At 39.3% G+C, this 20,098-nt stretch overlaps 1 protein-coding gene across 2 annotated transcripts in view; it reads left to right on the forward strand.

Moving 5' to 3' along the window:
• The first annotated feature begins 4,067 nt into the window (after positions 1-4,067).
• Positions 4,068-20,098, forward strand: part of LOC124996239 (pre-B-cell leukemia transcription factor 3-like) — a 39,941-nt gene continuing 23,910 nt past the window's right edge. For both annotated transcript variants that reach the window (XM_047569050.1, XM_047569051.1), the window contains exons 1-2: positions 4,068-4,979; positions 6,076-6,149. In XM_047569050.1, coding sequence (XP_047425006.1) covers positions 4,783-4,979; positions 6,076-6,149 — 271 coding nt within the window. In that variant the 5' untranslated portion in view covers positions 4,068-4,782. The remainder of the gene's footprint in view (positions 4,980-6,075; positions 6,150-20,098) is intronic.

The raw sequence follows: 20,098 nt of genomic DNA on the forward strand, positions 1-20,098 counted from the left end.
CGGTTCAACTTCTTCAGCGTAAAACTTAAATTCTGTTTTGCTGTTATTTATGTAACACAAATATAGAAACAACACAGCACCTATTTTGTGATTGTGGAAAAAGAGAAACTTTATTAAAAGCTCTCCATGATTTGTCGTCCTCCAAATTCATAGATTCTGATTTCTAGTCATTTCAAAATATTCAATTTCTTAAGAATAAAAATCAGTTATTAATAAATAGTTATTAATAATCTGATTATAATAACAAAGTATGCTATCATACACAAATGCAGATTGACTAAGTGCCCCTAATGTTCAGCTTCGAAAGTTGAGATTTGTTTGTTTCAACAATATATATATATAATATATATATATATATATATATTATATATATATATTATATATATATATATGTATAATTTACTGCAAAAATTAGAGTTTTAAAGATTCCCTTTGTATAATGTTTATGTTTTTGCCTTATTTATTTACTTATTTCTTTTTCTTTTGGTGTTACTCTTGCTGAAAAAAAGTTACTGGCATGTTTTGGATTCATTGCACCGTATTGTAATATTTTAGTAAGGAAGTTGTTGTATGTATAATGTTTGTCAAATAAGAAAGAAATGTAAATTTTACCTAAAGGAGAAATATGACAGAATGTGTTCACAGTTCACATTCATATCAAGAGCCTGCCTTTTGCCTGACCTCCTTGTTTTTATTTATTAATTAATCAATTTAGCTTTCTTTTTTTCCCCATTGACTGCCATCCTAGTCTCCTCAATGTCCATATTCTGATTTTGGGAATATTTTGAGACTTTTTTCTTATGCCAGAGGTACTTAAAGTTAGTGTTATGACTATAATGACCAACACAGATTGGTTTGAGTCTTTGGATGGGGTGGAGAGTGGGGTTCGATTCACATCTTCTGTAAGAAATGCTTAACCTAAGATGTCAATGTTTTTGATAAAAAAAGAAGAAAAAGGAAAAAACATCATTGTTTAACATTTAGCATTCAAATAAATGTTCTATTTAATTCATTTATATTTTGTTTCGGTTATAACCAGATCCAGGTTATTAAGATTTTTAAATTTCTACTTCTTAAAGACCATAAGTTGATGCTGGTGTTGATTTAAGCTTTAATTCATTTTTTTTTTCTCAAGCTGCACTGTATTGTGTGTTTTTTTTTCTCTAAATTTCTGTATATGCAGCATGCTTAGTAAGTAATAAAAAGCTTTCAGATTTATTGTAAGTATTAAACATTAAGCATTAAGTATTAAGTACTAAGCATTAATTTTCAGTTCTTCAGGACTCATATCGTCTTTATTTTTGCTTAAATCCTAAAAGAGTACACCTGAACATTAATTCTAATTTTTTTCTTGTTATTGTAAAAGGTTGCTCTCAACCACAACAATAGCACTATGACCCAAAATAAAATAATAATAACAAAAAAATCCTGTATTTATAATTTTTTTTTTTTTTTTTTTTTTCCTTTTTTTTTTGTCTGCATTTGTCTGCATAGTTGGACACCACAGGGTGTCAACATTATATGAGGTTGATGCAGTTATATTCTTGCAGTTGAAAGCTTTATTACTTCAGTGCGTGAGTGTGACCATCACCAGCCCTCCCTGAGAACTGTCCTGTTGATCTTTATTGAGTGTAGTGACCTTGTGTGGCAGGGAGGGCAGTGCTACACCTCAGTGGATAGAGGGGGGGAACAAAGGAAAGAAAAGATGTAGAAGGATGGACAGTGGAGGAGATACATGTGGTGCTAGTAGGAACTAGTGGAGTGCAGGGTTCTGTGCTTCCCAAGTCACCTCACTCAAGTATGACTGGGTACAGTCATCTCTGGAGAGATGAGAGAGTCCAGGGGGGGGTAAGGGCGTCCCAATGGAAGGAGAGAAGTCTGCCATAGGGCACGTAGTGATAGAGTGAAAACAATAATCCAGCCCTTAATAGCCGGGACTCATCAATTCTTTTTGATGTGATCCAGCACGGGCTGGCAGGTGACAACACACATGCATGTGGGCATTCCCTAAATATGAGTGAGACCATTATCAGGGCCCAGAGTCAGGTCAGAAGCCCCAGCGCCCGAGAGCCTCCACCCCAGTGTGGGGCGCATGGGTGACAGGACCAGAGAACCACCGTAGCCACGGGGCAAGCCACACCCCAGCGCAGATGGCGAGCGATGACCAACACCCCCAGACCAACCAAGCGAGCACAAGTCGGTGCAGGCCAGAGCAGCCCCCCATACCCCCCACACCCCCCAGCCACCGCAGCCCGTCCACCCACTGCCGCCAACACCCCCCCCAAAGACCCCACCCCCCGCCCGCAGGGCAGCCATGGACACCTCTCCAGCCGAGAGGACTCCCCCAGGAGCCCAGCAAAGCCCCCGCAGACGGGCACCGGCCCAGCGCCCAACCAGGTATTTATAATTTTAGGTCAAGTGTTGTTTTTGTTTTAATTTGGTGTGGAAGAACTGTAACAGCACATGAACTGTAATTGTGTGCCAGACCTCACTCACTCAATCACTCAGTGTGGGACCTCACTAATCTTCCTGAATTTGAATGGGAGCACATCCATGGCCAACATCTGATGGAAAAACTGAAAGTGGAAGCTGTCAAAATCACACATTAAATTCTGACTTCAGTGTTCAGCTGTCTAAATACTTTGTACAATTTAAAAACTCTGACGAATCTCATACTACAGTGTGACAGACTGAAGATTTTATTGTTTTAAAAAAAAAATCTGAAAAGGTACAGACTCTAAAGTATTGATTAATCAGTTCTTTTTTCTCAGTAGGCGTAATGTGTGCTGTTAGGTGACCCGAACTGATCAATACTGAATACACTATTTGAAACATTAAATAAATACTACTCTCATGCATTGTAATTGAATTGGAAAGTATTATTTTGAATTAATTCTATTAGATTTTATTTCAAAATGTATTTTTTTCATATATACACTTTCAAGACAATAGGGGCATAATCATTTATCGTGCCATTCAAACAAGCAATAACCAAATTAAAAAAATGGGAAGAAAATAACAGTAAACTGCAAATTGTGAAATCATAGATAAAGAGCATATATTTTTTTTATTTCATAATATAATGTAAACTGAGTCTCCCTAATTATGTTCATTTGCATGCAGTGGTATTAAGAAAATGTGTTTGTTGCTTTAAAAGTCTGAAATGCTAAACAAAGGACATTAATCAAAAGAGCATTATAATCTAGGATTCATTGTGAATCGGCTGACATTAATCCTTTTTAAAGATTCCACTGCTAATTTCTGGCAACCCATATGATATGAATACAGAGGAAATTGAAGGCATTAGTCCTCTGCCAGCAGGACAGCACTCATTCATGGCAATGTCTCCATGACTGATGAACAAAGACTCAATCTTGTCCTCATAAAATAAAGCTCAGGGGATCATCGGGATACATCCTCTGCCCAGTAATGATAATGTAGGCTTATATTCAGTATGTGGCAGACTTACTGCTGGAGTTCAGCAGTATTCCAGTGTACATACAAGCTGATGTCTACAGTAATGGATAGATTATGGGACAATAGAATGATGGGCTCATACTCGTGATGGGAAGTCCAGCTCTTTTCAAGGATTCGGTTCCTTTGGCTCGGTTCCTTTAGAAGCGCTCCCAAACGGCTCTTTGTTTGGTATCACTCCGAGTCTTCTATTTTAGCACAAGTCAGCAATTATAGTTGGTATTGGTAAATATGTTGGTAAGCAATTTTACATTCAATGTTTTCATAAAAACCTTTTCTTTGGCATTTTTGTTTGTTACTAAAAATGCAGTCAAACCTTCAAATGAACAACTGCACAAAAGTGGGGATGATATTCAGAAATACACCTCAGTCTGGGATGCCCAGTTTTCGTTCATTTCTCCACTTTTACCCACGCATTTAAAACCGGTACCTAAACACATGACCTCCAAACTGCAACATAGTGCGCAGCAGAATAAAGACCTGAATGAATGGATCTAAGGAGAGCTGAGCAGGAGGCAGAATATTCGCCTCTGCCCGACGGGCTCTACGTCGACTCGTTCACGAACAACACACTAGTCCAGACAAAGCTCCCATACTGGAGCCTTAGGGTCTGCTGATCCCAATGGACCTCTTCGCCGATAGGTTTGTAAATGGCAAAAAATTGCAGAAGAAGCTTAAAAAGATGTTCATGTTGAAACTGACATCCCACAAAGAGAGTGGAGCTGATAATCACAGCTTTTAAAACTACTCACGTTGTCAAGTTACTTCGCGTGCTCTGCTCTCCCATTGGCTCATTCATTCAGAGTGGAGAGTAGGCTACATGCTACCTGCTTGACAATTTCTGTTTAAGACACTACATTCATACATTGGTCGGCCAGGAAGTGCCGTGCTATAGGTTTGCAAGGATCAGCAGATACTGACAACATCAGCAGCACAGCAGCTTCGCTGGTTCAAGTTTTGAAGGCGGTCAGAGCGGGAATAACAGCAGCAGCGTTTAGTGTGGCTTCAGTCGTGGATGAAGCGCACAGAGAAGCAGCCTGGACGACCCTCACCAGCGGGGCATGAGGACAGACGAGGAAAGCAGCCAGCAGCTTCATCATGTTTCCAAGTTAATCAGTGCAAATAACACCCGCTCCCGGCGAGAATATTTTGCACGTGGAGTGAACCTCAGCGGTAGCCTGACATCTGCAGCCTACAGCCCCTGTACTCCGCTTTCTACTTCGCTCCCACAGATTCCCTCTCTTGGATAACTGCATCTTTGAAAACGCCGTTTTCTTTTTCCTCTGCATCGATTGTGCTGCGGCAGACATGGAAGATCAGGGCCGGTTGTTGCAGGCACTGAGCGGCGTGACACTAACCGGACACTCGGTGCAGGGAACCCTCGGGCTGGAGCCGCCTCACATCCACGACAGTATCGACAGGGATGAACGGAAGCAGGACATCGGGAGTATTCTTCACCAGATTATGACCATCACTGACCAGAGTCTGGATGAAGCGCAGGCAAAGTTCGTCCAGCTATTTACATTTTTATTTTTAGGCTATGGATGGAAATGTGCCACTTCAGATTTACGCAAACAGACAAACTTTTAAAATGAACTAGCTTTACGCTATTGTTATGCACATGTTATTCTGATAAATAATAGGTAACCTGCTGTCAGTAAAACCCGCGTTTCTGCGCCAAATCGTGCGTCTTTTGAGGAGGAGGGGTTGGTGCTATATTCGTCAGGTTGCTTTAGTGTTAAAACACTTCAGGTGGTAAGCAATCGCTCAACTCGGTTAGACAAGTCCCTTCGCGGAGATCTAAACAAATGTGAGGGAGTGCTGGTAAATAAACTTACAGGAAATTCCCTTACAGTCATATGTTATTAAGAAAAATCACTTCCCTGATTTCCTAAGTGTTACTCATTGCTACTTTAACTTTTGATGTCCGAACCAGCCTGTGGAACCCAGATCAGATATCCCAGTGAATATTACATTTGAGGCCATTTTAATTGTGTAGAACAGATTAGAAGAGAAGCATGAAAACAAAAGAAAACATATAAGAAAACACACACACATATATGTTATAAAACAACATTTAATACCCTGAACTCCCCAATTTCCAAAATCTAAGTCACATTTTTTATGATGAAATGAAACATAATAATTTCATAAACCGTCACATTAATGTCTGACCTGAAGTCTGTGGGCTGACATATTTGATTGTGAAAAGGTGTGCCCTGTGGTCAGTCATTGTAGTTTTTTCTTCTTCCCTTTTCTTAATTCAATGAGTTTGCATATGAAAAAGTGCAACACTGCTTTTCAGTCTCTTTTGTGCTCTCTCTTCTGACACACCTTATCCTATCATCATGCAAGTGAAATGTCACTTGATATTTATGTTACAGTCCACTTTAAGTCACTGGGCAAAAGTCAGAGTTTTAAACACATTGTATTTGGTGATATGTCCAGCATAAACAGATACTGAGAGTGAGTGTCAATAACATTTGAACTTCTGCATCATTCCCTGAGTTAATTTTATTTGACTGGATGTGAATGAGTCTATTTTCTCTTACTCAGTTAGCATATTCCTTTGGCTTATGTTTCCTTGATGTGTTTTGGTAGGAAACACGGGCTGAACTGTCACAGGATGAAGCCTGCACTCTTCAGTGTCCTCTGTGAAATCAAAGAGAGAATAGGTAAGTTAAAGTTTCATTGATGCAGTGATTTTCCTGTCATCATTCCAGTTATCACAAACTACTCTAAGCTATTTCAGGTGGCAATAAAACAGACCAGTATAATCCTGCGTGAAAACCAGTCATTTTCTCCCATCGGTGCAGGTTTGCTGCACATACCAGCTGTCATGTATTAAAGCGTTGCGTTTTTATTCTCACTTTTGCCTCAATTAATTTGTCAACATGGCGTTTGTCGGCTTGATGCAAAACACCAAACTGTGGTTATGTGTGTTTTGTATCCGGCCGTGTTGTAGCACATAGCCTACGCAATCATTTGCAGTCTCGGCAGTTCCTTTAAGCTTATAATACAGACATACCTTTATCACATCTATAACCGAATCAGCATGAGGAAATCTGCTGTTCTTATTCACATTAAAAGTGGTAGTGTTTAAATGCAATAAAGAAAGTTTGCACTATTTAAATCAGCAGCATAATCCAGCCCCCTTCTTAACTTTCTGAAATTATTCATGTCACGGTGTTTATAATCTTCAATAAGAGATAAGATAAGATAAGATAAGATGAGATAAGATAAGATAAGATGAGGTTTATTGTCATTGTCTGGTTAAATACAGTTTAGTGGCTTTAGGAAAGGATCACTATACCACAGTACTATGACAGTCAATAGATAGTCTACTTATGCAAAGCAGACAGGAAGGATAGAGAGGACCAATGCAACCTCTGTATGCATGTAGCCCAAACTTTGAGTCAACTTTGAAAAGCTTGCTTTTAGAGGAGGTGTGAGGAGATTTGCTGTTAACCACATCTCTACAATTCTGATAATGCATACTGCTTCAACAGCTGGTTTTGTATAATAAATACATAAATAAAAGGGGGGGGGGGGGTTATTGATTTGTGAACTATCCATACTTTATATAATGAATATACACTATATTACCAAAAGTATTCACTCACCCATCCACACAACGGAATTCAGGTGTTCCAATCATTTCCATGGCCACAGGTATAGAAACAAGCACCTAGGCATGCAGACTACTTCTGCAAACATTTGTGAGAGAATGGGTCACTCTCAGGAGCTCAATGAATTCCAGCAGAGTACTGTGATAGGATGCCACCTGTGCATCAAGTCCAGTTGTGAAATGTCCTCACTACTAAATATTTCACATTCAACTGTCAGTGGTATTATAACAAAGTGGAAACAGTTGGGAACGACAGCAACTCAACCACCAAGTGGCAGGCCATGAAAAATAACAGAGCGGGATCAGCGGATGCTGAGGCGCATAGTGCACAGAGGTCGCCAACATTCTGCAGAGTCAATGGCTACAGACCTCCAAACTTCAAGTAGCCTTCAGATTAGCTTAAGAACAGTGTGTAGAGAGCTTCATGGAATGGGTTTCCATGGTTGAGCAAGTGCATCCAAGCCATACATCACCAAGTACATTGAAAACTTTTGTATGCAGTGGTGTGAAGCACGCCTGTGGACTCTAGAGCAGTTGAGAGGTTCTCTGGAGTCACGAATCATGCTTCTTCATCTGGCAATCTGATGGACAAAGGGTTTGGCGGTTGCCAGGAGAACAGTACTTGTCTGACTGTCTTGTGCCAAGTTAGGTGGAGGAGGGATTATGATGTGAGGTTGTTTTTCAGGAGTTGGGCTTGGCCTCTTACTTCCAGTGAAATGAACTCTGAATGCTTCAACATACCAGGAGATTTTGAACAATTCCATGCTCCTAACTTTATGGGAACAGTTTGGGGATGACCCCTTCCTGTTCCAACATGACTGTTCACCAGTGCACAAAACAAGGTCCATAAAGACATGGATGAGGAAGTTTGGTGTTGAAGTACTTGACTGGCCTGCACAGAATCCTGACCTCAACTTAATAGAACACCTTTGGGATGAACTAGACGAAGACTGCCTGCCAGGCCTTATTGTCCAATATCAGTGTCTGAAAGTGCTTCTAGAAAAATGACCAAAAATTCCCATAAACACACTCCTAAACCTTGTGGAAAGCCTTTCCAGAAGAGTTGAAGCTGGGTGGGGCGACGTCATATTAAACCCTATGGATTATGAGGGGGTTGGGATGTCATTTAAATTCCTGTGCATGAAAAGGCAGGTGAGAGAATATTTTTGGCAATATAGTGTATATTCTGAAATGATGCCGGTATAAGCATGACATCACATCAACTGCTTAACTCAATGACTAAACCATACTAAAAAAAGCATGGAAAGGAACCCATTAAAGATTCTCAAAAGTTCAAGTTATGAGAAGCCCCAAAATACAAGGCTGCATAATTGTCTCCTTGGACAGCAGCATGTCAGTGAATAGCAAAAATTACAGACAAAAAAAAAAGACAGAGTACGTCAGCCCAGAGTGTTTACTGCTGCAGACACCATGTGCTGTGGCTGCGAGGCTTTCAGACAGAATAGGTGCATCACATGGTGGAAAATGAAGAATATAGCACCCTGGACACATAAATAATCACACAAACTGAAAGGTTTAAAGTATTTGAGTATGCTGTAATTACAATAGGAGACCACTACAACACTTCACCACACGAAGTGGCAGGTGGATCTCAAAGGTACATCAGAAAAACATTAATGTCTTATAGTGTTCATAAAGACGGTGATTGGCTAGCTCCCCACAGCTAAGAATATGCGTCACGAAGATGACCATAACTAAACCACATTCCTGTAACACAGAAGACTAGGAAAATGTCTCCTTTTATGTTGCCAAACACCTTGTCAGCGTCTCCTCTTCCATCTAAAACATTCATGTTCAGTTAATCATCACAAAGGACATTTTTTGTATTAATGTTCAACTAGTAACCTCACTTCCACAATCATCATCTCCTGGTCTGAAGCAGGACTCTTAGGGTTTGCAGCAGGAATTGGTTGTGAAGTGTTTGCCTAGTAACCATGTAAACAAAAGTGGAAAAGCTTCACAGGGAGAGATGTAAGCGCACACGCACACACACACACACACACACACACACACACACACACACACACACACACACACACACACACCAAGCTGCCTGTGTGTGAGAGTGAGCTAGCTGGAGCTGTGAGAAGAGACAGCAAAGCAGCGGCTTTGTATTGTGCAGCATTTAGGCTGTCAAATAAAAGCTCAAGACCTCTACACTGAAAGTAGAGCTCTCATCATGGAGGTTATTTCTGATCTTTTTGGTTTAAAATAAGCTCTCTTGCTCTGATGTGCACTGTTGCGATAAGAAACCGTGAAGAATATACAGGTACAAGTGAAATTGACAAGAATCATTTTTTTATGAACAAAAAATGTTTTAACAGAAGTGACTGATGTTATTTAGTAACAAGTTTTCCGTAATCAAGCATCCTCTATATCATGCAGGCATCATTGACTTTAGTCTTACCCTCTATTATGTCTTGTTAGTCGCCAAGGTCCTAGAAATGGCACATACACCTGCATACAGACCTGCCATCATGGCTGTCGTCCAGAAAAAGTAGTTAGTCCTTTTCATCTGTTACACAAAACTTACAGAGCAAAAGAAAATCAAAGGTCAAGTCAAGGTAATGGATGTATTCTTTTTTTGAAGAGAAGGTGCACCATTAAAGCCACATGCTTCAACCTCCAATCACGGACTCTTAGAATCAGACACATATTCAGAAGTAAGCATTGATGACAGGGGTCGATAGCAGCCATGGCAGATGATAAGTATTTATTATGGGAGAGCTCTCTACAGGACTACTACTTGGCACCATGCTACATCATGTTGCATTTTGAAATGATAAGGGTGACTATGTCAACTATACTACTTTTACGTCAGTAAAACCATTTGTCATTAGTCCCTGCCGGGTGAGTCATAAATAATACACTGGCAAAACTCTTGGAAGGGTATAATGAATGACTTGTGTAGCTACTGATGACACTGGCCGGAGTGCAAATGCTCACAATTCATAGAATCGTAACATAGAGTATTTGACTGAATCAGTCCAGAGCCTGGACTACAATCAAAAGAAGCGAAAATAACTAAAAATCATTATGTTGATTTAAAAGTCTTCCACGTACTGAGGAAGTAAGCAGTTCTGGAGCCCAGAGGAGCGTTTTGTCTCAGGGCAATCTAACAGAGAGCTAATGAGGCAAATAAATCTTTCTGCATTTTCATTAGGCTAAGTGTATGTAAATGGTTGTTAACAAATTGACAAATTGAATATGTTGTTTTCATCACGTTAACCTTAAGACACATAATGCCTGGTGATTCACAGCCAGTGGTTGCTTCCTTGATAATGATCATTATGAATCAGTAGTATGGGAAATTGATTGTGTATATTAAAGATAAAAATCTCCTCCTTAAATAATGATTTCAGTAGTTTAGTAGACGGAAAAAGAAAAGTTTTTTCCCCTATTCTGTAGTCCCATTTGACATTTTTCTTAAAACAAAGACCGCATAATGCAATGGTCATGTAGGTTTATTATTTTTATTAATAATTATTATTTCACTTTTGTTCATCTTGACATGGTTTCTCTCTTTTAATACCCATGTGTGTCAGCTGCAGATACATGACATTTAAAAGCACAAATGTTAAGAGTTGACCTCTGAAAATGCTTCAGCAGCGCAATGGGGGACAAAAGTGAGAAGACAACAGGTTTAGGTTAAACTGCATCACACACACTGAAGAAGAAACATATAACACATTATATTCTTTATAATGTTAAACTTGCACACACTAGATAAATGTTTTAAAAAATAGTGCAACACACATGTAGAATATGAAATCAGTCTTTTCCTCCAATATTATATTCAAATTTTACTTAAAAACAACTATTTAGCACCGTCATAATGTTATTAAAGTGAAAAGTAAGGTGTTACAATGTACAGCGTGTGAAAATGTTATATTACAATGCTGCACGACGATATATGACACATTAAAAAGGGCCTTTAGGCTTTTACATAAAGAGCTGTTGACACTGCAGCCCGTACAACTATTTTCATTTTGTGCATCTCGTGCATGTTGGTTATAGAGGTAACCATCACTTTCTCCGCAATAAATCCAAATGGCACTGTTTGGAATTCACGCTGTCCCTCAGAGGTTCATATAGTAAATCCAAATAGAAGCCAAATAGAGCCGTGTATTAAAGAGAGCCTGGCCAACTAGGAAATGGACTGTCTGAGGTACCCTTCTATGCTGATTGGTTTTGAGCTGGTCACATGTGTCAATTGCGCCATGTTTGCTACATGTAACCAGTATTCACTCACAGAGAAATGGCAATAACAGAGAATAAAATTGGATTAAAAGTTGAAATATGCCACGGCTGCAGCACAGGATCGGGAAAAAAAATGTTTAACCAGTGAACAAAAACTGAGAAAGTTATGGGAGTAGAAGATGAAAAAGAAGAATTGGATGTCAACTGATTTCTCCATATTATATTAGTAAATGTCAATGTCTCTGTTTGATGTTTAATGTGTACCTTGATCTCAAAAACACCCAACAACCGCTTTACAAATTAATGAAGTTTGAAGTTAACCAAGCCTTATGCTAGCTAGTTATCTAGACTCAAGGCTTAGAAAAATAGCAGCTACATATATATGTCATATATACTGTGAAACCCACATGTGCATGTAATTTATGTACATGTAGATACAAATTTAATTAACACATAACTTTGCCTCGGTTTCTACTAAGTTATTATTGCTTATTATAATTGTTCTGAGTAATTTCAAAATTTCCTGGAAATCAATGGATGAACACGAGAGACTGAGGGGAAGGTAAACACAGCTCCATGACTGATTAGGCAATAGGGCTACAAAGCATTTTACAGGCTCATTTAATATTATTTAAGGTAACAAGACGCTGGGATATTTAAGTACAGACATTTTACAATTTTAGATGGCAATAACATTTATAGGCTCGTTAATGATGAAAACAAGCATTTTATTTTAACATAGCATATCGGCCCCATGGGGTTACACTGTAGAATCTTTCCTCCAAGGTAGCAAACATGATGCCCATGATTTGAGTTGGCCAGACTCTCTCTAATATATGGCTCTGAAAAGCATATAGAAGTCCCCCTGATGGTTGGCTGCAGTATAGGTAAAACCTCCAACTTTGGCCAAACAAAAACACGAAAGTACACGGTACGGAGTTTTTATGAAAGAACATGACAGAACGAGCAGGGTTTGTGGTATCATCTACATCCAAGTGGTGTGGGGGTGTCCAATGGGTCATGGGTCTTTTAAGTCTTCATACATTTCAGCTAATCCTGTGTCACCAGGACATATCCTAGGGAGTGTATGATCCTGATCTGTGATGCTACACTTAATTTAACCCTATATATAAAAATCTGTGTTAATCTATTAGCACTCGGTTGCATGGGACCTTGTACAGTAGTTGTTGGAGAGTCAGTGAATTGCAGTGTTTCAATCCTCATATTGAATGCTAAGCTAGGCTTGCATAAGGACTTCACTTCATTCACTCTGCAATGCTAATTTTTTTGTAGCACCTACATACAGTGTAGGTTGGCCCCCTTCCTGATTTCTTTTTTTTTTTTGCGTGTTTGTCACACATGTTTCAGATCATCAAAAAAATTTAAATAATGGTTTACATGTGTTATCTTTGATTAATCAAAGATAACACAACAGCATCTCTATTGCATTCAGGTCAGGACTTTGACTAGGCCACTCCAAAGTGTACATTCTGTTTTTCTTCATCCATTCAGAGGTTGACTTGCTGGTGTGTTTTGGATCATTGTCCTGCTGCAGAACCCAAGTTCACTTCAGCTTGAGGTCATGAACAGATGGCCAGACATTTTCCTTCAGGATTTTGTGGTAGACAGAAGAATGCATGGTTCCATTTATCAAAGCAAGTCTTCCAGGTCCTCAAGCAGCAAAACAGCCCCAGACCATCACACTACCACCAGATTTTACTGTTGGTGTTATGTTCTTTTTCTGAAACGCAGTGTTACTTTCACACCAGATGTAATGGGACACACACACCAAAAAGTTCAGCTTTTGTCTTGTCGGTCCACAGATTGTTTTCCCAAAAGTCTTGGGGATTATCAAGACGTTTTCTGGTAAAACTTTATGTTCTTTTTTCTCAGCATTGGTTTTTGTCTTGGAACTCTACCATGAAGGCCATTTTAGCCCAGTCTCCTTCTTATGAGGCAAGTGAGGCCTGCAGTTCTTTGGATGTTGTTGTGGGGTCTTTTGAGACCTCTTGGATGTGTCATTGCTGGTAATTTTGGTCGGCCCACCACTCCTGGGAACGTTCACCATTTGTGGGTAATAGCTTTCACTGTGGTTCACTGGAGTACTGAAGCTTTAGAAATGACTTTATGATCTTTTCCAGACTGATAGATCTCAGTGACTTTCTTTCTCATTCGTTCCTGAATGTCCTTGAACCTCGGTATGATGTCTAGCTTTTGAGGATCTTTTGTTCTACTTCACTTTGTCAGGCAGGTCCTATTTAAGTGATTTTTTGATTGGGAACAGGTGTGGCAGTATTCAGGCCTGGGTGTGGCTGGAGAAATTGAACTCAGGCGTGATTAACCACAATTAAGTTATGTTTTAACAGGGAGGGCACATTTTCACACAGAGCCCTGCAGGTTTGAATTTTCAGGATGGGCACCCCTTTTCACACCACTGTAAGTAGAAATAATTTTGTAAAACTTATATATATATATATATATATATATATATATATATATATATATATATGTGTGTGTGTGTGTGTGTGTGTGCAGACAGCATAGTGAAGAGCTGAGGAAAACACATGAGTCATATTGGACAAGTCTCAGGTGTTCACAGGCTGTATTTAAATTTCATTCATAAATAATAGGTGTTCTACAGAACCTCAGTGATGCTTTCAATATTTTACATCAGATTTCCTGTGAAAAAGTAGTTGCTGTCAGTATCTGGGATTCCCAGTAGGGATAAAGGTGTTTCTGTGTATAGCACTTCAACATGGCAGTTGAATTTCTGAAATCACAAAGTGTCCAATTCCCGTTTCATGCTTGCTGTATGTTGTTTTATGTTTGTTATCTATATACACATATTCATAAGTTTTGTAAAATGTATAGAGTAACGGCTCTAAATGAAAACACTTTTATCAATGGCATACAATAACTAGACTTAGTTATTATGTATTATAACAATAAAAGGTATTTCTTCAAACAGTCAACATGTGCACAGTCATATGATCGGTGTTCTAACTCAAAGTTAGAACTAGCACTATAGTTGGTGTCAGGAAGGTATCTGTGCCCCTGGACATTGACCCAGACTTTTTAAAGCGGGTTAAAAGCTTCTGTCAATGTCACCCATTCCCACCTCTTAGCTGGAGTGGGTTGGTGTAAGCAGTGCATTTTGTCAGTATTTTGACGTGAGCAAGAGTGACTGTTGAATGGGGCAGACTGCATAAGTGAGTGAATTAGTTGGCTTATGGAACTCTCATTTGAGAATTTTGCTCTTTTGTTTCTTCTGAGAGAAGAAATTGGAGGATAGAAGTTTGGTGTGGGCACAGTGAATCCATACCAGAAAGGTAGTAATTAACTGTATGATCATTTTGGAGGATGTCACTTGTGGTGCTGTTGAACTGGATTAAGTGCTGTACAGTTTCTGACCTACATTACTGGGTTAAAATCTGCATCACATTGTTGTTTTAATGATTTGGGGCATGAGTCAGTAGGTCCATTTATCCAAAACATCTAAATTATTGTACCTTCTGAGCTGTCACTAAGTGTCTCTTTCCAGGGAAAAATGTAAACTTTGTACAAAAGACATGTTTTTCTATCCTCCCGAGGGAATTAATGTTATTGTTGTTAATCGTATCGGATGTTGATGTTAAGTAAAGAGTGTCTGTGCCAGTTACACTCAGCATTTTTTGTTGGAGTTATTTCAACTATAGATTCGTTGTTGAATCCTTTTTTCACATGTATTATATATTTATCTGATAATAAGTGTTCCCATTATACTTAGAGCTGTTCTCACGTTGAACACTGTGAAATTCTTCCTGCAGTTTGTGTGGGATGTCCTCTTTGAGAGGACACCAAAGAAAAGGTGGATCTTCACACCTCATTTAACTTTTTCACATAACTTTTCCATATCTGTCACATTCTTTTTAACCCTGAATGGAGTTTCAGGGTCTAAACATCTTGAAGGCTGCTGTTGTGTGAAAATGAGAGGCAGGAACTTGTCTGGTGAAGAAAAAGCTGCCATGACATGACAGCTTAAACTTGTTTGCAAAAATGACACCTGCCAAGTGCTGTCTGTTATGCTGTCTATTGTGCTGTTCACAACGAGGAAGTGTATATGGTAAGTCAAATTTAAGTTTAAAATCAGGTCATTTCAAATTATTTTCACCAAAATGTCAGATATTTCAATACAATATATATTAGTAGTGATTACAGCATTATGGCATATTAATGTTAGATGGATTTATCTTACTATAAATCTAAAAAGCATTTGTTTTAAATTAGGGAAGGATGGAGGACAAAATCTCCAATGAAATGATGAATGACAACAACATACTAATTAACTAATTAACATTTAAGCGATTGGGTTGCAATGAAAACATTTAATCGAAACATTTGCAAAACAACTACTGTCTGACCGGGACATAAAAGGTTGCTGCTTGTAGCTCATGTTAAAGAACAAATTTTGATGTAGAAATTGAACTTCAGTAAGACATGTAGAGGCCCACAGATGGAATGTGGGCAGAGAGACAGTCAGATGAGACAGAATGAAACAGTAACGCCTCCAGTTCATCAAGGCAAGACAACAAAGGACGTGGACGAGACGGAAAGCCATTGTATTCAGTCTTACTGACCAAAATGACTGAACTGTTGAAAGGAATTTGTCACTGTCTCCACCCACCAGGTCTACTGAGCTCCAGTGCACAGTGTCAGTACATCAATGTCGGGGCACAGACAGGGCCAGCCAAGCACATCAGCTTCCCGAGGTATGCAGCTAGGTGGTTAGTAATGTCAGAGGCGGCTCAGGCTCACTCAGGTGTCTGGATGTAACACTGGGCCCCAACAGATGATTTACTTAAAGCTGAAATAGGTTAAACTGTCAGGAAAGGCAAAGTAGCTGCCTCATGAGGGGAAGGAGAAACAGGAGCTCAGCCCCCAAAACTGAAGCCACAAAGTAAGAAGCTGTTTCACCTTCCAGTTAAACTTAAGTTAAAGTTAAAGTGACATCCACCTTAGAAAATGAATACCTACAACATGTGATGTTGTACAAGACAAAGAAGGACTTCTCAAAAACACTGCATGACATTTTATACTACTTTCTAAATAAATTCATATGACCATTTAGTTGACAGAGCGTTTTTGGATGTTGCCACAGACACTCAGTTCGTCAGGCATAACATTATGAGAACCCACAGGAGAAGTAAATCATTTTGATCATCTTGTGACAATCTAATGTTCTGCTGGGAAACGTCTGGACCTGGTATTCATGTGGATGTTACTTAGACATGTACTGCCCACCAAGACCAGACCAGGCACCCCCACCCCATAGCAATGACACTCCTTGTTGGCAGCAGTCAAAAAAAGGCTTAGGAATTAATGAAGAACAGCACAAGGTGTTGACCTGGCCTCCAAATTCACGAGATCCCAAACTGAACAAATATCTGTGGGATGACACGCAGAGGCCCCTCCAACCAGGACACCACAGGACACCCTCAGAAGGCCCATGTCCATTCTCTGATGAGTCACAACTGTTTTGGAGACGCAGGTGAGACCTACACAATATTCGGTGATCATAATGTTATGCCTGATTGGCATATAAACATTGCAGTACTTTCATTTGTGGGCCAAAGGCTCAGGAACTGTTGTTGTACCTAACAGATGGCCACTTAAAAGTAGGGAACTCAAATACTTCAATTTCCTGTCCAACAGACACAGAACCCTCCTGAAAATCACAAAAGCACACAAGAACACCAACTTAATCCAGATTTAAGACATTTACTAAGAAGTGTGTGTAGTATTGCAATTCAAGGCTAAGGGAGACAAAGAGAAAGAAGCAGAGTTAATAAGTGAATTGTATGCAAAGAAGGCTGTGAGAAGAAGAATTTCAAATTCTATTCTGGATTTTGCAGGGAACCTATAAAGGGAGGCCAAAACTGGAGAAATATTTTATCTGTGCTGCTAATTCCTGTCCAGGCTCTCCCTGTACAATTTTGGATCAGCTACCTATAATAATGGATTACAGCAGTACAGCCTGGATGCATGAACTAGTTTCAGCATCACTTTGAGACAGGATGTTCCTACAGGATAAAGAAGACAGTCCTGGCAGCTTGTTTATGTGAGCATTAAAGAACATAATACAGACATAACTCCACGGCCTCTCACTGCAGCCCTGAAAGTCAACATAATTATGTCATCCAATAGGGAATCTTGGGGCCAAATTTAGAAACAGAAAGTTCATAAAGGGTCATCCAAGCCTTCTAAGGCATGAATCTTTATTCACTGATGCTTTTTATCTTACTTCATAGATAAGTGTAGCTGGGTGTCATATGCATAACAATGGGAATTTATGCAGTTTATCTTAAAAGTATTGCTTAAGGGAAGCATGTATAAAATGAAAAGTCTCAGTACTGGTCCTAGTACTGAATATCTAATTGAAGCATTTTTATCAGTCAGTTATTTAAAACACCAGTTGGGTTGGGTCACCTCATTAAATCATAAGAACCACAATAAATTATTATTATTTTTTTTTTAAAAAAAGCTTCCATTTATACAGAAATATCTCCGTTTTTATCTATCAGTTAAACAAATGAGACATTGATGTACACAATGAGAGCTTTTAAGCTGTCAAAAATACGGAACATGCAGATCCTTAACTTGAGAGATACTGAGAGGGGGTGAGACACCCGGTAATTGCTACAGAAACTTCTGACATTCTGTCAGTGAGGATCTGCTTGGAAATTTATACCAATCTGTAATCTAGTAGAAATATAATTATAATACTGCTTGCTGTAATTACTTTGAAGGACAGAGACTAACTGATCAAGTTGGTTTATCTCACACCAGTCAAATCTAATGATCTTCACTGTGAGACAGGGACATGATTTATATGTAGCTTAAAGCAAACAGGCTTTATGGTAAGATTCTTTACAGAAGAACGGCCATGTTCTCATACATAACTCTGCAGAGGATTGCACACAAACATTTCTAGTATTCATCTATGCTATGGTAGTTAATGTTTTACATGTATGATTTGCTCCAAGCTCAGTTTGTCCACTTTAAGCCAAGGCAGTGCCCATCCCCCTGGATTCATTGTAGAAATCCCTGAGTTGGTTGGGTGATAATTGTGGCTATTTCTTATGTCACAAGGCTAGAAAGAATGAGATGGAGATGAAACACCAGTTGTGCAGTCCTCTTTCCCTTCCTCTCGATGCCACAGAAATAGAAAATCAAATGAACGTAGAGCGGATAATTGTTTTATCAATATTCCCCAGTGCATCCTTTGAAAGGTTCCGCCATGAGCACAGAGCAGGGAGCCTGACAAGCATAAATTATGAACTGCTTGTCCGTCATGAATCAGAGCAGACAATGAAAACTGAGCAACATGGTGCAACAAAATTTGCTCATTACAGTAGAGGGAGGTATCTTAATGTATGTTGTTATGTTAATGTAACACAATGTTTCTTCCAAGAGATGGACTGTCTCTAGTTCATAAGACTTAGAGGTTCAGCGCTTAATGATGAAAGGAATGGAAGACCTTAAAAATATTAATGAAAACCCTGTAGTGATTTTAGATTTTTGAGCATGTGATCCAGAAAACTAGTCTTCTGGGAAGTCATCTTGTTATTAATAAGTTCTTAATAATAATAGAAAGAATATTTTTTTGGTAATTGCCCACACAAGATGAAAGTGGGAACAGGACCGAACTGTGAGGAAAATGTTCATGTAGTAGCAGCCACTGTTGGTTTTGAAGGTTCATCTGAACCATTTTCGTGGGTCCATTAGATTGAGCAACATTTGAAAAACACTCACCACAGGATTGTGCCTCTGCTGTTTTAACATGATGGATTGAGGCCTAAGAGCTGTGTGGTGGTGTGGTTGGTGCTTGAACCAAGATCCTGCAGAGTGACCTCTCCTCACTAACATTAAATACTTCCACTAAATAACTTATTAATGGTAGTTTATGGTATGTTCTGGTGTTCCTGTTTGATTGGTTAATGTAGTGGAGGCCTGATTTTGTGAAGTCTGAATACTGATATGGTGGCATTGTTTACCCAGCTGTGTGGGTTTTCTCCAGGTACTCCAGTTTCTTTCCACCTCCAAAGACATACTCATTAGCTGGCCCTAAATTGACCCTAGGCGTGAGTGCGAATGGCTGTTTGTCTCTGTGTTAGCCCTGCGATAGATGTCCAGGGTTTACTCCGCCTCTTGCCCGATGACAGCTGGGATAGGCTCCAGTAACCCCCGTGACCCTGGTGTGGATAAGCGGTACTAGAAGATGAGATGAGATTTTCCCAGCTGCTGTTTATTGGTTTTCTAAACTAGCCAGGTAACTGCTAGTCTAACTACACTACAGTATTTGCTCCTCTCTGACCTGCTGCTGCTACAAATGTCTCTTACAAATGTCTCTGGAGCCATTTATTTCCTGTGACTTTAAAGTCATGGAGGCAGAGCTGTGGATAGTGGTTAGAGAGGCAACCTTCACACCAACAGTAGGTCAGTGGTTTGAATCCCCTCTATGTCCATGGCGGAGGTGCCTTGAGTAGGCACTCAATACTGCTGAGTTTGTTAAGAGATGGATTGAGATGTGTCTGAACTGACAAATGAAAATCCGGCTTGGAAAGAGAGCTTTTGTTCAACACTGTGTCTACACTGAAAGCTGCCGTTAGGATTTGAGTTTTTCTCAGGATCTAGATGTTCTACTTTGTACTCTCTTTCTGATAAAAAAAGAGAAGACACTGAGCAGATGTTCCTTAAGTGTGTTTCAAAATATTATTAATCCTATTTCAGTTATGT

This window comes from Mugil cephalus, chromosome 19 (genome assembly GCF_022458985.1).
Source record: "Mugil cephalus isolate CIBA_MC_2020 chromosome 19, CIBA_Mcephalus_1.1, whole genome shotgun sequence".
NCBI lineage: Eukaryota > Metazoa > Chordata > Actinopteri > Mugiliformes > Mugilidae > Mugil > Mugil cephalus.